Source organism: Pangasianodon hypophthalmus, chromosome 13, assembly GCF_027358585.1.
Source record: "Pangasianodon hypophthalmus isolate fPanHyp1 chromosome 13, fPanHyp1.pri, whole genome shotgun sequence".
NCBI classification, from domain to species: Eukaryota; Metazoa; Chordata; class Actinopteri; order Siluriformes; family Pangasiidae; genus Pangasianodon; species Pangasianodon hypophthalmus.
In genome coordinates this window covers 11,810,654-11,830,146 of record NC_069722.1, presented here as the reverse complement: position 1 = coordinate 11,830,146, position 19,493 = coordinate 11,810,654, and the positions used below count along the sequence as shown (strand labels likewise).

The 19,493-nt window shown below is 40.3% G+C and overlaps 1 protein-coding gene across 3 annotated transcripts; it reads left to right on the top strand.

Moving 5' to 3' along the window:
• Positions 1 to 104: 104 nt before the first annotated feature.
• Positions 105 to 18,494, top strand: smarca4a (SWI/SNF related, matrix associated, actin dependent regulator of chromatin, subfamily a, member 4a). Of its 3 annotated transcripts, none has more exons than XM_053239285.1 (34): positions 105 to 311; positions 4,279 to 4,541; positions 5,194 to 5,326; positions 5,826 to 6,290; positions 6,598 to 6,696; positions 6,891 to 7,146; positions 7,225 to 7,351; positions 7,598 to 7,771; positions 7,994 to 8,167; positions 8,251 to 8,418; positions 8,508 to 8,558; positions 8,923 to 9,053; positions 9,315 to 9,369; positions 9,648 to 9,760; positions 10,157 to 10,304; positions 10,399 to 10,562; positions 12,025 to 12,091; positions 12,195 to 12,305; positions 12,502 to 12,744; positions 12,930 to 13,043; positions 13,361 to 13,468; positions 13,556 to 13,642; positions 13,914 to 13,960; positions 14,067 to 14,233; positions 14,348 to 14,511; positions 14,667 to 14,894; positions 15,101 to 15,178; positions 15,346 to 15,564; positions 15,774 to 16,036; positions 16,300 to 16,405; positions 16,726 to 16,827; positions 16,960 to 17,092; positions 17,170 to 17,309; positions 17,684 to 18,494. In XM_053239285.1, exons 2-34 carry the CDS (start codon positions 4,320 to 4,322, stop codon positions 17,714 to 17,716), a joined length of 4,890 nt encoding a protein of 1,629 aa, XP_053095260.1. In that variant the 5' UTR covers positions 105 to 311; positions 4,279 to 4,319; the 3' UTR covers positions 17,717 to 18,494. The 3 variants fall into 3 exon arrangements, with proteins under 3 accessions (XP_053095260.1, XP_026772681.1, XP_026772679.1); XM_026916880.2 differs by having other exon boundaries at positions 4,274 to 4,541; positions 16,303 to 16,405; XM_026916878.3 differs by having other exon boundaries at positions 4,274 to 4,541.
• Positions 18,495 to 19,493: the final 999 nt, after the last annotated feature.

Sequence of the window (19,493 nt, the reverse complement as noted above, 5' to 3'; positions counted from 1 at the left end):
CCTCCCCCTCCCCCCCCTCCCCCCTCCCCCTCCCCCAACGCGCTCGCGCAGCCTGCATTCCTGTCTGCAAGGCAGCTCGCAGTGCGCATGCGCGGTGTCTTTGCGCGCGTTGGTGGGGGAAGGGGGCGCTAGTGAAGCGCAATGGCGGCTTCAGGCTGTGCCTAACCATACAATCACACAAGAACGGTGTGGGGGGAGAGAGAGAGAGAGAGGGGAAAAACGGAACAGGCTGAGCGGCTCTTTGTTTCTAGCTAACTTAGCTAGCTGAAGAAAAGTGGGGGAGTTACCGGCGAAACCTGACTTCACACAATGTAAGTTGTTTACGGCTTCTTCATAACTTCAGCACATAAAGCAACATGGCAGTGTTTTAAATGTAGTCAGTAAAACGTGGAAATGTGGAAAGTTTGTGTATTAAAAAAGCTCTCGTTTGCCTTTCGGCGCTACAACGAGACCGACATTACGTCCTAACCGACAGAGCGGCGGAGACAGAAAGGAATGAATGAATGTAGTTTTGGAGATGTAGTTTGAACGCAGGACTGAGCTGAGAGTGCTGGAGGACAAACAGCTGGACAGAAAGTAACATTTGCTCCGACTTGAGCCTCCGTGGCTCTTTAAAGCGGTTAACGCTGCGGAGGGGGGAGGACGGCATGGCCGGCTGCGCGAGCGCAAACCGGCTACATTTACTTTATACAGTGTTTCAGTTATATGCGCTGGTTAAAAGTGTATTATTTATACTCCAGAGTATTATATATCTATAATAGTACGATGAAGGTTCTGTGTAAAATCCCTACAGACAGGTTAAACACTAAACTAACCAGCTGGGTTGTTTTCGTGTCTTGTTTTCCGTACCAATGGACTCTGTTTTTTTCTCCCACGGCTAGCTGAGCTAACAGGCTACATGAACCTGCTATATGACTTCCTATGCCTTCCGATGAAGCCTGTTTTTACTCAGCTATCATTAGCTATTTCTCTCTCAGCGCAGCTTTACACGTTGATAAACTTGCTATTTGCTGTAAACTCAGTTATTTTGTCTTTATATTGAGATAGAAATGAAGTTTGGCCGAAGTGGCACTGTACAGAATTGTGAAAAACTTACCGGGTCGTTAGCTAACAGCGCTATAGCTAGCTACTAAAGAGTTTACTTAAAATAATTGATTATTTCTGTTTTAATCGTTTAAACGTCTTTTAAGCGGTAGTGCTAAAGTTAAAGTTACTCTAGTTAACTTTTGTTTCTTTAGAAAATGTTAGCACTGCAGGTTTTTTTTTAGTTTTCTATAAAGCTATCTAAACACTTGTTAGCGATTATGCTAGCTAGTCACACGAACCGACTTACTTCAGGAAATGTCGAACAATACTGCTAATAGTTATCTGTCTAAATAACATAATATCTTCGATTTTTCCAAATACCAAAACTGTATTTGTTTTTAAATCTAATATAATGTGATTTCAGGCATAGCTAGCTCATCTACTGAGTCGATTTCAGCCGAGTCTTTGTACTGAATGAGTGGATCAGCACACTGACACAAGTCAGGAGCAGAAGTGTTCCTGCAGCTCTTCCTCTGCATCCTCAGCTTCTCTCTTCTCCACTAACAGAACCATGATGAAGTCTCTGCTGTCCATTATACATGTGGTACAGCTGACAGGACAAACAACGAAATTAAATCTTACACATTTGGGGTCATAAGCTTACTTACATACGTCTTGTAGAATCTACAAAATGTTAATAATTAAAAAAATAAGAGGAATCCTTAAAATTGCTTTTATATATATATATATATATATATATATATATATATATATATATATATATATATATATATATATATATATATATATATAATTTAGTACTGCCCTGAATAAGCTATTTTACATAACACATGTTTGCATATAGTCCACAAGACACAGTAATAACTGCATTTACACAAATGAACCAATTCAAAAGTTTACACATGCTTGATTCTTAATACTGTGTGTTGTTACCTGGATGATCAACGACTGTTTTGTAGTAATTGTTCATGAGTGTCTTTTTTTAAACTGCCCACTGTTGCTTTTCCAGCATCTTCTGCATATTTGAACCCTTTCAAATATGCTATATGATGTTGAGATCCATCTTTTGAAGCTTAGGACAACTGAGGGACTCGTACACAACTATTACAAAAGGTGCAAACGTTCACTGATTCTCAAGAAGGCAACATGATACTTAAAGAGCCAGTGGGGTGTAAATTTTTTAACAGGATGATCGGTGTAAATTATTATTATTATTTTGTTTTCTGGGAAACTTGTAAATACCTTGTGTAGCTTCTGAAGGGCAGTACTAGTAAGATCTTATACAAAATAAGATCTTAAAACAAAATAACTATTTACACCAATCATTCTGTTCAAAAGTTTACACCCCCCTGGCTCTTAATATAGTGTGTTGTCTTTTTGAGAATCAATGAATGTTGAATTTTATTATTATTATTATTTTTTTTTTTTACATTATTAACATTTTGCAGATTCTGCAAGGCATAAATCTAAATCATATAAATTTATGACCCCAACTGTAAATCTCATGTTTATGCCCAATACAATAAGCTATACCACAGTGTTGTTGAATGCTCTGTTCTGATTGGTCAGAAAGTGTTAATACATTTTCTATCACAACACGACTCGGACAGTAGTGCCATTTTGTGCTATTTTGTCTACATTATTACTCAGACCTTATCAGAACGATTCAATATTTTAGGACGGAGTCTCAAGTGGCAGCCATTTGTAACGGCTAGCAAGTTTTCTGCCACAAGGAAGTCTTCAGGACAGACTTTGCTTTGTAATTGTCGATATGGTGAAGTTTTCTGTGAGGAGACATTTATTTAACATTTTTGGAAGGAGCCTCCAGTGGCAGCATTTTGGAAGCGTCAGAGATAAAGCCGTAACTTTTTATAGCTGTTACACCGGAAGAGATTTTAAGGATTAACTTTCCACAGTCATTCCACAATATTAAACGTAACAATAAAATGAATAAAAAGTATGACACATTCTTTCATTATTGAAAAAGATTTGGCAAATTGCTGTGTTATAAGAGGAATAAAATATTTTGGGATGTGCTGTTGATTTTTTTTTCCCCATAACAGCACGCCCTATTGTGGTTTATTCCATTTATTTTGAGGTCATGGTAATATCTTATTTGGTTTTTGTAATCTGCGATTTTTTTTTTGTGGAATCACTAGTTGGACAAGGCTCTGTGTGTTAAGTGTTATGTTGAGCTGGCAATACTGTCATAAACATCTGCAAAATTCTAAAGTAGCACATTTTATATGCATTTATTTTGCTTCTCAGATTTCTCAAAATAATCACATCGGTCTTTTTTTAATGGATAGACTGTATTTGTTGGCTGGGTTAACCCAGGACAATTAAATAACCTTTTCCATTTAGTCTCGAGCAAATTAATATTTTCGTAGTCATGACGTAGCAGAACACGACCAGGTGTTGAGCCTAGAAAGTGTAACATCAACGCAAAAATCATATTAATTTATGGTTGGTTTTTATTATCTAATTTACTGTTTGCTTCTTTTCTATTTAAAAAAGCCCCAAAAGCAATATGTGAGCTTTGTTGGGCAGCAGGAAAAAATGGGGGTTCACAGAAGGATCTACACACCTTTAACTCCATCAGCCCTATCTCCCGGTATCTGGATACCACACCTGTATATCATGGACAAGAATTTCAGCATGTTTCCGCATATTGAGAGAAGAACAGAAAAACACTGATTTGAATTTCTCTTATAATGGCCTAGTTATTGACAGTTAAAATCTGTCAATAAACATTTAAAATATGTTTTTATTACATTGAATGTGAATTTACAAAGGTTACACTCTAACAGTTAAAAACAGATATCAAATCAACATCTTACCAAAACTTCTTACACAGCAATAGAGTAAAAAGTTTTAATATTGTCCAAAAAAGGATACATCTCAGAAAGAGCCAATTATATAGATTTACAGAAATTTCTGGTTTAATGTAAACATTTATTGACTGCTTTAACATCTGCCCTTAGACCTTCATTATAAGTAAACTTCGGGGCACCTGGCTTTCGTTCTTTCCCTTTGCAGTCATTGCACATTTGCTACAGATGTGGTAAAAAGAGATTTGTTTTTACCAAAAAAAAGGGACTTTTTTTTTTTTTTTTTCATTTTTCCAGTGTGTTTTTTTTTTCTTTTTCTTTTTTTTTTTTTTTAAATAATCTTTTGTAGTCTTTATACTTGACTATAATGGTGTACTTTACCATTTTCTGTGCAGAACAGTGCATTTTTTCCCCTCTTGTTCCTCCTGGCTCTGCTGAGAGATGTCCACTCCGGACCCCCCCATGGGAGGGACCCCTCGGCCCGGCCCTTCTCCAGGCCCTGGTCCATCTCCAGGAGCCATGCTGGGTCCAAGCCCAGGACCTTCACCTGGCTCTGCTCATGGTATGATGGGCCCCAGCCCAGGTCCACCACCTACAGGACACAACCTACCTCCTCAGGGCCCCTCAGGATACCCGCAGGAAAATATGCATCAGATGCACAAGGTGAGTTTGTACAAGGATGATAGCAAAGAAGGTCTCTTTCTGTAAAGGTTACCGGTTGGTTTATGATCTGAAATATTATTGACGAGTGAGATGGAGACTCTGTTATGGTGTTTCCTCGCTATGTCCTTTGATATTTTTGAATGCTTCGCCAGTTGTCTTCTCATTTATACCATGGCAACAGAGGCTTTATAGACGTTTTGCTTGCACACGCTTGCTCCTCTGGCAAGCCATCTTCCTTCTCTAGTTACTGCACAATGCTACTTTTTCAATAAGATACAGAGGATTGTATTAAATCCTTTGGGAGTGGGCAGGAGTGAAATAAAAAAAAAAAAACTTTCCTGTGCACACTTCTGGATCGCATCTATCAGACAAATAGACTGGCATAATAAACTTAAACCTTTTTTAATAAATAATTCAATTTTTGTATAGGAATGAGGACTTTGCATATTTTATTCCAAGCAAATTTATTGAATGTTTTGCTATAGCCTATTATTACTTTTTCTTTTAGCTAACAGAAAACTAATGTAATTGTTTACTCTTTAGAGTGAGATACATGTCTAAACCCCAAGAGCTTTTATCATCTCACTCAAAACTTTGATAATTATGTGTAAATAAATAAACTTAAACTGCTCTTTCTGCTTCCTATCTACAGCCTATGGAGGGCATGCATGAGAAGGGCATGCCAGATGACCCTCGCTACGGCCAGATGAAGGGCATGGGCATGAGACAGGGTGCCCACGGTGGTATGGGACCACCACCCAGCCCCATGGACCAACATTCTCAAGGTACATACTTGGCAAGGTGTAGGTTTAATATTGTAATTTGCTGCATTTATTAACTGTCCACTGGTGGTGTGAAGCTTTATGCCCAAGAAGGAAGTAATAGCATGTATGCATGTAGTGGTTATAAAAGTTCTAGTGTTTGCTAGTGCTTGGCAGAATTTGTCCAACCCAAGTTTTTTTCACTGCTATTACAGTTAATGAATTACTTATTTAATCACATGTGAAAGAGAAGCAACGAAATTGAGCCATGCAAAGGTTGCAATTCCATGTTATGGCTACAAGAATCCACAAGACAAGAGACAAGAGACAATAAGAGACAATTTGCCTGGTACATTCCCAGGTCTAGCAGATGTGTTAAAGCAGGAAAATTACCAATTTTTGCCCTGACTTTGACCTTTCAGGACTGAAGTTATGTATTCTAAGCCTGAAGTTGTGTATTGAAAGCCTGTTTTTTATGTTTTCCCCTACTTTCCTTTCACCTCCTGTGTTTAATCTTTTTCAGGTTATCCCTCTCCTCTTGGTAGCTCTGAACATGCTCCCAGTCCCGTGCCTGCTAATGGCCCTCCCTCTGGCCCGATGATGCCATCTGGCCCTGGTGGTGTGCCCATGGAGGGCGGTGACCCTCAGGCTATGAGCCAGCAAAATCGAGGTGGAGGTGCTGCACCGGGTCCAGGCACAGGGCCTAACGGTGGACCTGCAGGTCCTAGTGGCCCGGGCGGCACTGGAGGACCCACACCATTCAACCAGAACCAGCTCCACCAGCTTCGCGCACAGATCATGGCATACAAGATGCTGGCTCGTGGGCAGCCTTTGCCTGACCACCTGCAGATGGCCGTGCAGGGAAAACGGCCAATGCCAGGAATGCAGCCAGGGATGCCCAATATGCCCCCTGCTTCAGGACCTGGAGCTGGGCCTCCTGGACCTGGAGGCCCTGGCCCAGCTGGCCCCAATTACAACAGACCACATGGTAATGCTGGTGTCCTCCTCCCCCACCCCCTTGACTCCTTTACCACACAGATATATGGAGGCAATGTTTCGCAAGGCTTTTTTTTTTTTTTTTAATAAAGCCTTCTGGTGGGTTTTTCATGTAATATTGGGAGTAAAGGTTGAGATAATTGGAACTGAACCAAGTTAGACAAGCAAAAAGACAAAACTACATGTTTATACCAACATTTGGATTTATTACATGGAACTTGAATAACCTCTTGTGTATTGTGTTGGATGTAATGAGTTACACCCATAAAACCAGATGGATTTACTGTGTCCTTTTGCAGGAATGGTAGGACCGAATATGCCTCCTCCAGGACCATCTGGAGTTCCCCCAGGTATGCAGGGACAGCCCCCCAATGGACCACCCAAATCATGGCCTGAAGGTGAGAGCTGAAAAGCAGTTCACATTATTTTTCAGTGGATTCTTGTAGATTTTTAAGCAACTTTATTTCCAGGTGGAAATAAAGGAATAAAGACCCCGAATATTTTGGCTTAGATTTCAGTAAGCAGTGTGGGTGATTTTTACTGTTATGCTAAACTCTGTGTGTGTGTGTGTCTGTGTCTGTGTGTGTCATAGGGCCCATGGTGAATGCTGCTGCTCCAGCCAGTGCTCCTCAGAAGTTAATTCCAACCCAGCCTACCGGTCGCCCCTCTCCTGCCCCACCCTCTGTACCTCCAGCTGCTTCTCCTGTCATGCCCCCTCAGACCCAGTCTCCAGGCCAACCAGCCCAGCCACCTCCCATGATGCTCCATCCAAAACAGAACCGAATCACGCCTATCCAGAAACCACGTGGCCTTGATCCTGTGGAGATTCTCCAGGAGAGAGAGTACAGGTGAGAGAGAGAGTCATGGAGGAAATGGCTGTGTGTGCATTGTAACAATTTATTAATTTAACTCTTCTTCCATGTCAGACTGCAAGCTCGTATAGCCCATCGTATCCAAGAGCTGGAGAATCTTCCTGGCTCTCTAGCAGGAGACCTGAGGACCAAAGCCAACATTGAGCTGAAGGCCCTGAGGCTTCTTAACTTTCAGAGACAGGTAGGTTGTTACGTTTGTCACAGTGAGCTCAGAAATACATGGATAGTTTTGCCGTATTCCCTGCTTCTAATCTCTATTGTGTCAAATGATTGTTATTCTTGCTAACGTGTCAGCATTGCCAGAGCCATAGAAACAGGGCTATAAAAATAGATAGCTATATGCTAAAAAAAGAGAAATACAGCATGTGCCTAGCAGTGTGAAGAGTATGTAGATCTTTGTAAAGCCTCATGATTGTCTCTCTCACAGCTGCGGCAGGAGGTGGTAGTGTGTATGCGGCGTGACACAGCCTTAGAGACAGCACTCAATGCCAAAGCCTACAAACGCAGCAAGAGACAGTCCCTGCGTGAGGCTCGTATCACAGAGAAACTGGAGAAGCAGCAGAAGATCGAGCAAGAGCGCAAACGTCGTCAAAAGCACCAGGTACTGGGGTCCATTCTCTTAGGCTTATGCTACAGCTAAATGTATAAATCAGTTTAGCCTAGAGCTTTTTATACTAGTCAGTCTCATGTTGTACGGGTTGTGGGTTTTTATGAACATATTTTAGTTTTCATTCAGTTTTTTTTCACTATAGGTAACTGAATTAGAAATCTGACATTCTCTAGAAAACATACAGCATGATCTTTCCTTTCTTTTTTTCTTCAGGAATATCTCAACAGTATCCTCCAGCATGCTAAAGACTTTAAAGAGTACCATCGCTCCATCACAGGAAAGATCCAGAAGCTTACCAAAGCTGTGGCCACCTACCATGCCAACACAGAGCGTGAGCAGAAAAAAGAGAATGAGCGCATTGAGAAGGAGAGAATGCGGAGGCTGATGGTGAGGAATCACGTACACACTCGAACTGAAACGTGGTCCAGTTTAATATCCAACCCTAAGCATATTTCCTATCTATCCCCTAGGCAGAAGATGAGGAGGGTTACAGGAAGCTGATTGATCAGAAGAAAGACAAGCGTCTGGCCTACCTGCTACAGCAGACAGATGAGTATGTGGCCAATCTCACAGAGCTTGTGCGTGCCCATAAGGCTGTTCAGGCCCTCAAGGAGAAAAAGAAGAAGAAGAAAAAGAAGGTAGGACATTTTAATGCTATTGCATGGTTATGCTCCTGGTAATAATGTCTTACTTTTGCATAAAAATTATAATTTTTTATTTGTTATAGAAGGCAGACAATGGTGAGGGTGGCGCTCCAGCACTGGGCCCAGATGGAGAGGTAAACAGCATTCCTTTAATATTTCTTATTGGTATATAGCGGGGTGAAACTGTAAATTAAATTGGTGTAGCAGCAAATTAACTTGAATGTAGTTAATTTGGAGTTAATAAGGAGAAACATGAAACATCATTGCTTCATATAAAATCTTTCCCTGCCTTCTCCAACTCTGCAATAAATATAGTGAGGCAAAAGTCCAGTGACCACTACTTAAAGCATTAATAATTAATATCCTGTAGTTTTTGTTCTAATTAAAGATTTTAGATCTACTGTGCTCTTTTCAGTGCTCACCAGTGTAGCCACTGCCTTTTATTTGCATGACATGATATACTGGCTATAACATTTTAGACATTTCCTTGTGCTGTAGCCTCTGGATGAGACCAGTCAGATGAGTGATCTCCCAGTGAAAGTCATTCATGTGGACAGTGGCAAGATTCTAACTGGTGTGGATGCTCCTAAAGCAAACCAGCTGGAGGCCTGGCTGGAGATGAACCCTGGGTAAGCATGTGTGCATGTTTGTGAGATGGCAGTTTACTTTAAACATGAACACTAAGTGCAGATTTTGTCAAGTACTTAAATGTATATTTATTGAGGTACAAATATTCTTTAAAAAATTATTTAAAGCACAGGAGGTTGAAATAATGGATCTTTGTTAAAGGTCTTTGTATCAAATATAGTATAGTGGTTCTGTATTGCAGCATTCTCAATGTTAATTTTAAAAATAAAACGTGAAAATGAACTTGTACGTCTTATCTGTAGGTATGAAGTGGCACCACGGTCTGATAGTGAAGACAGTGGCTCAGATGAAGAAGAGGTAATCATGTTCTGCCTCCATATTCCTGTGTGTGTGTGTGTGTATGTACACTGATAAATAGTGTCTGTGCCTGTACCCTTAGTCGTGTGTGCTGGAGACAATGTGTCTGACAGTATCGGCTCTGCCTCAGATTCTACAGTTTAGCCTTGAGCTGTCTCTAGCAGAAGCATCTAATTGCGCTATGTATTAGCTGATAACATGAGATAAGATTTTATTAAGAGATTGTTATATGGTTACTGTGTGTGCTATATTATTCACACCTCCTTGTTCGCCTGCAGGAAGAGGAAGAAGAGCAGCCGCATCCATCCCAGCTCCCAGCAGAAGAGAAGAAGAAAATTCCAGATCCTGACAGTGAGGACGTGTCTGAGGTTGATGCCCGTCACATTATTGAGTGAGTATACAGATGTTTTCATGCTATGTCATCTTGATAGTCTACATTTTGTGATGATGTGTTTAGAATATAGTCTCATAATTAACGGACTTCACTATTTTTATACTTTATTCAAAGGAATTTTATAGTAAAAATGAATATAAAATAGAATATTGGTTTTGCACTAGAGCTACATTACTTGTTAGTTACATTAGCCTGGCAGCTCCAGTACAAAACTAATGAAGGAAATTTTGGACAATAAACATGTCCTGACAAAGACATTTGAGGTATGGTAAAATTCCTTTAAGGGTTTTTTTTCCCCCAGTTCTTAGTATTATGATGTTCACATACTGGCTTCACCTAATCTATGAAGTTGGGCTGAAATGCTAAGCATTTTTCTGTCACATTATCTTGCAGTCATGCTAAGCAGGATGTGGACGATGAGTATGGCCATGCTCAGTTTGCTGTGGGCCTGCAGTCCTACTACGCTGTGGCACACGCTGTCACTGAGAAAGTGGAGAGACAGTCCTCTCTCCTGGTTAATGGGACACTCAAACAGTACCAGGTACAGGCATGCAGAGTAAATAGATGCTAAAATATTGAGACTATGTTATAATGTTAACCAGGATATTTTTTTTCTTGATCTTTGTGTGTGACAGATTAAAGGTCTGGAGTGGCTTGTGTCTCTGTTTAATAATAATCTAAATGGCATTCTTGCGGATGAGATGGGCTTGGGAAAGACTATCCAGACCATCGCACTCATTACCTACCTCATGGAGTACAAACGTCTTAATGGCCCCTTCCTCATAATCGTACCCCTCTCGTAAGTTTGCCTCAGTTTTTATCTTGTCTTGTAATTATTTTAAAAATATTTTTAAACATGCATTTGAATATACAGTTAAGTGTTGATTCCAGGACAGTCCATTCAGTTTCTTAGTTTATATTAACCCAGGGGTTCCAAAACATCTTGGGTAAATGACCCTGTGACAAATTACAGCTGTCAGCAGAAGAACTCGGGTAGCTGTTGTATGTGTGCTTTTAATTTTTAAAACAAAAAATAACAGAACAAAAAGAGCTGAGGCTTGGCTACTTTCCAGTGGCTCTCTGTGGCTCGGTCATCTGCGTGCGCGCATATGCACACACACAAAGCACTCGGGCTCAGCTCACTCATATATATATATATACATAGTCTGTGTGTGTGTGTGTGTGTGTGTGTATATATATATATATATATATATATATATATATATATATATATATATAATGTGAATTCCAGTTTTATAATTTAAGGCTACTGTAATATTTGAACATTTTATTATGGTAGTAATGTACGTATGTGTGACGTAAGTGACTAAAAACCAAAGGAATATTTCTTGTGCTGAGCTCCTTGCAGTCTAGTGGGATGTGTGGTTATAGGAAAATAATCCACACCAGGGGGGGTGTGATACGGCCGACACAAAGCAGAGGTGTCTGGTTTATACTTGCCGCATGATGTGTGCCTGTGCAGAAGCAGCTGCAACGAAAGCAGCTGTGTATCTTGTGCACATCTAGGCGACATTCACTAGATGGCATGTCAGAACCAAAACATCCCTGTCCTTCAGGTTTTCGCGTTGAACTGTAAAGCTGTTTCAGCTATAAAGCAATTTCACGCACAGTGACATTAAACAGACTGTCAAGCTCTGTTTCTCTTTAAAACTTTCTGCTCACGTCGTGATTGTCATGAGCTGCGTCTCAAATCATTAACTCTGATCTTACATTTGAAAGTATTTACTAATCTAGAAAATCCAGAAGACTGGCATGCAATACAGATATTTTGGTAGGTTTGAAGGTGACATGAGGGGTTTTTAAGTTCAGACAGTAACTGTAGTAGGAAAACCACCTAGTGTTATTACTCATTAACAGTCTAGAACAGTACATTAGTTTGCGATTTGAGACACAACACTAATTTGTTTTGCTGAGTTAGACGGACAGGAATATTTGTCCATTTCCATTGCTGAATTCGTAGACCTAGTGTAGCGTGTCAGGGGAGTGAAAAAGACTAAAATAACATATGCACTCTTAATTTAAGTGTAGCTTGTGTGAATGCAAGCAAATAAATAAAACAAAAGAGGAGATTGTGAGTTTCTCTTGCGACCCCATTTGTAAGTCATGAGACCACACATGAAGTTGCGACCCCTAGTTTGAGAACCCCTGTATTGACCCATTGTTACAGTAGAAAGGGATCCTAAGTAAACTAAACACTTAACAGTTTCTGTTGTTCTAACATCTGTGTTGTCTTTTCACAGGACTCTGTCCAACTGGGTGTATGAGTTTGATAAATGGGCTCCATCTGTGGTCAAAGTCTCCTATAAGGTGAATAAGACTATTTATTGTTTTCCAAAATAAAGAGAGCCTTGTATCCCACCCACCCTCTCTCTGTGGTTCAGTAATACACTGTTTCTTCTTGTCTTCTCAGGGCTCTCCTGCTGCTCGCCGGTCCTTTGTTCCCATTCTACGCAGTGGCAAATTCAATGTGCTTCTTACTACCTATGAGTACATCATCAAAGATAAGCAAGTGCTGGCCAAGGTAGATCAGGCATACCCAGTACACGTGTACCATTGTTTACTCCTTTCTGTTTGGATCGAACTATAATGCAGGATATGTTGTGCTTATAGCATTCTCAAATTCAAATGATTTTAGTTAGCCATTCAATTCAAGCTTTTTTTCCCTTATTCTACCAAGAGAATAGAATAGAAATAGAAAGCTGTATCTCTCTCTTCAGATCCGCTGGAAGTACATGATTGTAGATGAGGGTCACCGTATGAAGAATCACCACTGTAAGCTGACTCAGGTTCTAAACACACACTACCTGGCTCCCAGGCGCCTGCTACTCACAGGCACGCCACTGCAGAACAAACTGCCTGAGCTCTGGGCCCTGCTCAACTTCCTGCTGCCCACAATCTTCAAAAGCTGCAGCACCTTTGAGCAGTGGTTCAATGCACCATTTGCCATGACTGGTGAAAAGGTAACATTATGCAGTGCACATCTGAAATATGGTTATGACTTGAGTGTTAGTTAATGTTGGGTCAGGTTTTACCATATATGGTTTTACAAATGTACTTTGATTAATAACCAACAGCGAAAAACATTCTGCCTCTTTGAAATAGTTCTTAATTAGTCATTAATAATACCTGTGTCCCCATTCTGCAGGTCGACCTCAATGAGGAAGAGACCATTCTGATCATTCGGCGTCTGCACAAAGTGCTTCGCCCATTCCTGCTCAGGAGGCTCAAGAAAGAAGTCGAGGCCCAGCTGCCTGAGAAGGTCTGTTACATTTTTCATACATCTGTGTGTACATTTTCCCACTGCATACTCAACTCTGACCCAAATAGGAACCAGTGGAACTTGCTTCTTGTGGGTTTGGGGCTTGAAAGATGCATAAAGTTGTCAGAATTATTTCATTTAAAGCAGCTACATTATAAAATGCAGGCTCCATGGTTAATACAGCATGGAAAAAAATGTTTGTGTTACCATTTTTTTTAATCAGTCTTGAAGTGTTTTGTCAGCAGCAAAAAAAAAAAAAAAAAAACTACTATCACATTACAACTACTTTCTTCCCTTTCCTCCCCCTCTCTGTGTAGGTTGAGTATGTGATCAAGTGTGACATGTCAGCACTGCAGAGAGTACTGTACAGGCACATGCAAGCTAAAGGAGTCCTGCTTACTGATGGCTCTGAGAAAGACAAGAAGGTAATGATGAAAATATCCACACACTTGTTCTACAGATTAAAGAAGTGTATATATGAGGGTGAGTAATAACTTTATTATGTATTACAGGGTAAAGGTGGAACTAAGACACTGATGAACACAATCATGCAGCTGCGGAAGATCTGTAATCACCCATACATGTTTCAGCATATTGAGGTATGCTCAAACAACATAGGCCTCTATTTTCAATGTATTTCACCATATAAGCCAGTTTTTTGTGCTATATAATGATGGTGAGTTGAGACTTGTAGAAAGGAAATACAATCACAGTGAATGTGTCCCCTTCTGTATTAAAATATTTTTGTCATTTCTTGTAGTGTCTCATTTGTAGCTGTATACAGCCAACCACTAAATCCTTTCTATATAGCAGTATATTATTGCTATGTAAAGTTTAATATGCTTGCTGATGTCATGTTTTGGTTTTTAGGAGTCCTTCTCTGAGCACCTGGGCTTTACCGGAGGCATTGTTCAAGGGTAAGTGCTCTTATGAGCAGACAGATATAAAGGTATACTTCTCATGTTCTTCCTTCTGCTATTGTATTTGACTTCCTTTGCGTCTTTTGCATCACCTTCTCTCCAGGCCAGACTTGTATCGAGCCTCCGGAAAGTTTGAGCTTCTGGACCGCATTCTTCCCAAGCTGCGTGCAACCAACCACAAAGTGCTGCTCTTCTGTCAGATGACTTCGCTCATGACCATCATGGAGGACTATTTTGCCTACCGTAATTTTAAGTACTTGCGTCTGGATGGTGAGTTCATTTTTCTCTGTACTTATATTAGTGCGTTGGACTATGCATTTGGATAAGCTGCTGTTTATGCTGTAATAATTGAAATTATTAACTAATTTTTAAATCTGTGTGTAGGAACCACTAAGGCTGAGGACCGTGGCATGCTGCTTAAGAACTTTAATGACCCTGCCTTTCAATACTTTGTGTTCCTGCTGAGTACCAGAGCTGGTGGCCTGGGACTAAACCTGCAATCTGCTGACACTGTCATCATTTTTGATAGTGACTGGAATCCTCATCAGGTATGAGGGCAGCCAGGAGAGAGATTCACGTTTTCCATTTTCGTTCAACAAAATCCTCTTTCTGTACTGGTTTTATCCTGCACACATCTTCACAACAAAATTCACAGCACCACTCAACCCCGTTTTCCTTTTTCCGGCGCTCTCATTTCCTGCAGGACTTGCAAGCTCAGGATCGTGCTCATCGCATTGGGCAGCAGAACGAGGTGCGTGTGCTGCGTCTCTGCACTGTCAACAGCGTTGAAGAGAAGATCCTGGCCGCTGCCAAGTACAAATTAAACGTGGACCAGAAGGTCATCCAGGCCGGTATGTTCGACCAGAAATCCTCCAGCCACGAGCGCAGAGCATTCCTGCAGGCCATCCTGGAGCATGAGGAACAGGATGAGGTAGAGCCTCTATACTGATTCTGTACTTTTTGAAGCACAGTTGTGTGACTCTAACTGCTTTTCCAGAACGTAATCTAACTACTATGCAGAAAACTTGTGCATGCTTAAAGAAGAGACATTTTATGGTGCTTCCCCTAATCCAAATTAAAGTAAGAATATTAAATCTCTTTATTTGTTGATTTGATTTCTCTCTTGTCCTATTTCAGGAAGAGGATGAGGTACCTGACGATGAGACTGTCAATCAAATGATTGCCAGGAGCGAGGAGGAGTTTGATCACTTTATGGTAAGTACTGCAACTTATTAATGCTGAGATCTGTGAACACAGACCGCACCAATGTGTTTTAATTTTATCTAACTACATCCTCTATTTTCCATTGTTTTTGCTCTTTCCCTGTTTCACCCATTCTATCTTTCAATGTCCCGCTCTGTCCATGTCCTGCTTCTCTTCAGCGCATGGATCTAGACCGGCGCCGTGAAGAGGCCCGGAACCCTAAGCGCAAGCCTCGTCTGATGGAGGAAGATGAGCTCCCCACCTGGATTATGAAGGACGATGCAGAGGTAGAAAGACTCACCTGTGAGGAAGAAGAGGAGAAGATGTTTGGCCGTGGATCACGGCAAAGAAAAGAGGTGGACTACAGTGACTCGCTTACTGAGAAACAATGGCTCAAGGTGAGACAGAAGGACACAAACTTGTTTGATTCTTGTAGCAATCATATATTCATCCTTAGTTAATTTTATTTATCCTTACTTACTTTAATTAATACATTGTTAATGCATTTTTAATGTATTGTTTTTTTGCATTTGCAAGTTTTAGACCACTTATATTTTAGTTTATCAAATGCTTGGTGAATTCATGGTATATATCAATCACTCCTCAGGCTATAGAGGAAGGCACACTGGAGGAGATTGAAGAAGAAGTACGGCATAAGAAGACGACCCGGAAGAGGAAGCGAGACCGTGACCTAGACCTCCCAGGCCCAGCCACGCCCAGCTCCAGTGGGCGAGGCAGAGATAAGGATGACGACAGTAAGAAGCAAAAGAAGAGGGGCCGTCCCCCTGCTGAGAAACTCTCTCCCAACCCACCATCCCTCACCAAGAAGATGAAGAAAATTGTTGATGCTGTCATCAAGTATAAGGACAAGTAAGCTATTTAATTTTAATCATTAGTGCCATCTACTGTAAACTATTAACCTCTACTAGACTCATATTCATGTGTGACTTTGTGGGAAAGGCATGACGAAATTCCAGCTGAATAAATTAGTGTGCTGCCTTTGAGATCTTTAAAACTGCATGTCTGACAATATATTAAAGTTTTGTTTAAACATGGGGAAATCAAAAAAATGTAGTTGTATATTTTTGTTTGCATTACATTTGGTCTTGTGTTTCTTCCTTGTTTCACGTTAGCAGTGGTAGGCAGCTGAGCGAGGTCTTTATCCAGCTTCCTTCTCGCAAGGAGCTGCCCGAGTATTATGAGCTTATCCGCAAACCTGTGGACTTCCGCAAGATCAAGGTACCTTACTAAAAAGTCTATAATAATTCTTTGGTAAATATTCTTTCTGTTCTTATGCGTGTCCATTAAAATGGGATTGTACACATATCTAAATTTGAAATTCTATAAGAATTTTTTTTTTTTTTTTTTTTTTTTTTTTTTTTATAATTTTCCTAAATACATGGAGGTTATGTACAATTCAGGTGGCTTGATAGCAGTGTGAAGTTCTTAACACTGTGAACTTTTCAGTCAGTTTCAATGTGACATTAATTTTCAGGATGTGTGAACTTAATTCCCATCAAGGCAGTGTAATTAGATGTGGATTGTCTGTTGGTGTGCAGGAACGCATAAGGATCCATAAATACCGCAGTCTGAATGACTTGGAGAAAGATGTCATGCTGCTCTGCCAGAACGCTCAGACCTTCAACCTGGAGGGGTCACTGGTAAGATCCTTCACTGCTGTGTGAAATCTGTGAATCAAATGTAGTAGTTTTGACTCTTAAAATGCCTCATATGTGTTTACCACAAAAATTAGTTTGTCAGCCCGGTCACTTTTCTCTGTCTGTGTGTATCAGATCTATGAGGACTCCATTGTGCTCCAGTCTGTGTTCACAAGCGTGCGGCAGAAGATTGAAAAGGAGGAGGACAGTGACGGAGAGGAGAGTGAGGAAGAGGAAGAGGAGGCAGATGAAGGCTCAGAGTCTGAATGTGAGTATTCGGTGACTGTTGGTGTTAACAGGATTCTGTGTAGAAAAGAGGGGAAGTAACGTGTGTTTGTGTTCTAGCGCGCTCTGTAAAAGTGAAGATCAAGCTGAGCCGTAAAGAGAAAGCTCTTGAGAGAGGGAAAGGCAGACGGCGCACTGGACGAGGCTCACGACCTAAACCGGTAGTAAGCGATGATGACAGCGAAGAGGAGCAGGAAGAGGTAACACACTCTGCAGTGACATCATTGCTGAAATTACACATACTCCCAAAGACCATATGAACTGCTTATTAAAAAGGGATGCACTGATTGTATTTATACATTTTTGCTATGATACCATATCCAATCCAGCCTTTTTTTAGCTCAGTGTTGCCTGAGATAACGATCGGATCTGTGTATCAGTAATTTTAAATGATATATTCAAGATGAATCTACTGTTCTTTTAATTAGAAATCTTAAGTGTTAGTATTTGCATAGCTAATGTATGAATTTCCTACCAAATCTTTCCTGATTTTTTTTTTTTTTTTTTTTTTTTTTTTTTTTTTTTTTTCTTTCTTTCTTCCCTCCCCCCCTCTCCCTTGCTTTCAATTTGACAGGAGCACTCTGCTAGTGGAAGTGAGGAAGATTAAGCCTTCAACCGGACCAAACCATCCTTTCTCTCTGATCTGATCTAGACATCATTTTTCACTTTAGCGTTACAGGACCAACTCCATGTGAAGGACCTAGTTATACCTTAGATGAATTTTGAGTGACACATCAAATCCAAACAGATTAACTGAAACATTGTGCAGGTTTGTGCAGACAGTCCACAATTAAGTGTTTTTAATGGATGGTCCATGTAAACAAAGTGATGCAGTGCAGCTTTAATGGTGCTGGCTCAGACGATTAAAACCAAGAAAAAAAAAACACTTTAATATTTAAACAGGCATTCCCGGTTTATATATAGTAGGAATGTATTTGTCTCTTTCCTTTATATTGGTTTTTTTTCTTCTTTATGAAAGTGATGTGAACAGTAGCGTGGCTAGCTGACAGACTGTGGACTATCAGGAAAATTTACTTGACCATTTTTAGGTGAAATTATTGTTTTCCTGTAATTTCATGTCTTTGTGAGCAGTGTACAGTAGTCACTGGCTTTTGTGGATTTTTTTTTAAGCCTCTCCAGAGTGCATGTTGTGAGTCTGTTAAGGAACAAGGTGTATGGGTTGTTTTGCCATTATTCTCTTTTACTTTGATTTTTCCTGTCTTGCAATTTCTTTCCTATGGTTAATTTAAGAATATTAGCAGGATTATGGTACTTCCTCCCTTGTTGAGCTCCAGTTGGCTAAAAGGAGGAGTAGCGCTTAGGACTCAGTACTGTGTCAGTGTCACTGGATTCCCAAGACTATAATAAAGGCATCTTACAACTAATCTCTCTGGCCACACGTGGGTTTCTTTTGTCATAAGTTCAGTACAAAGAATAAGTCTCTTTCAAAGCACTTAATCTTGCTTGTGGAGTTCTGATTTTCTTAGAAATTTCCTGCAATGGGTAATAATGCAAACAAAAGTTTAAATGCCAATTCATGAAAATTCACATCATTCCTAAGAAGATCTTGACCTGTGTACGGTTTTGTACTGCACATATCAGACGGCAAAACCAAACATTTGGTCAGGACTCTGACCAGGATAAAGCTTATGCTGTAGATGAACGAATGGACACTGTAAATGTGTTGCTTGCAGTATACTCCCCAACGTGGCCCTTCTGTGTACAGCGAGCTTCATATCTTAGAATAAAAATCGACTTGTTGGGTCCTGCGGGATCCCAGTCCCAGTGGTTACCTCGAGTAGGGGAGAGTCTACAACTGTAATTTTTTTTGGATTGAGTGATTTCAATTACAGTGTTCATACTTCCCATATATCATCATGCATGTTTGCATTCTTTTATCAAGTGCAAGTTTACCCAAATAGTCAGTGACATGTGATCAGACGATCTTTTAATGCTGCAAGTGCAACTTTTGCTTTTCCCATCTTTCTGCATCTAATATCACTGTATTAAATTTGACTGATACAGTGTTTCTCTGACGAGCATAATAAACCCTTCAGAGTGAGCTTGATTAATGAAGATTCAGGTAGCACCCTAGCTTTCAGTGTGGGTAAGTTACAGTTCACAGTAATGTGTACATATAAGAGATGAAAAGGAGTATTGACCTTCATGTGAAAGTGGAACAGCTGGTGTAAGCTGGATAAGGCTACTTTAGAAGACCTTAGATAAAAATTAGTGTGTTCTGTCATCTCCACATGTGTGTTAGCAGTTCTACATGGCTGGGCAAAAATGATCAGATCCCTACATTTTCACTGAAACCAAAAGGAGTCCTGTGTTACAACTGCACTGGCAAAGCAGCCCAATAATAACTAACACTACACAAAAAT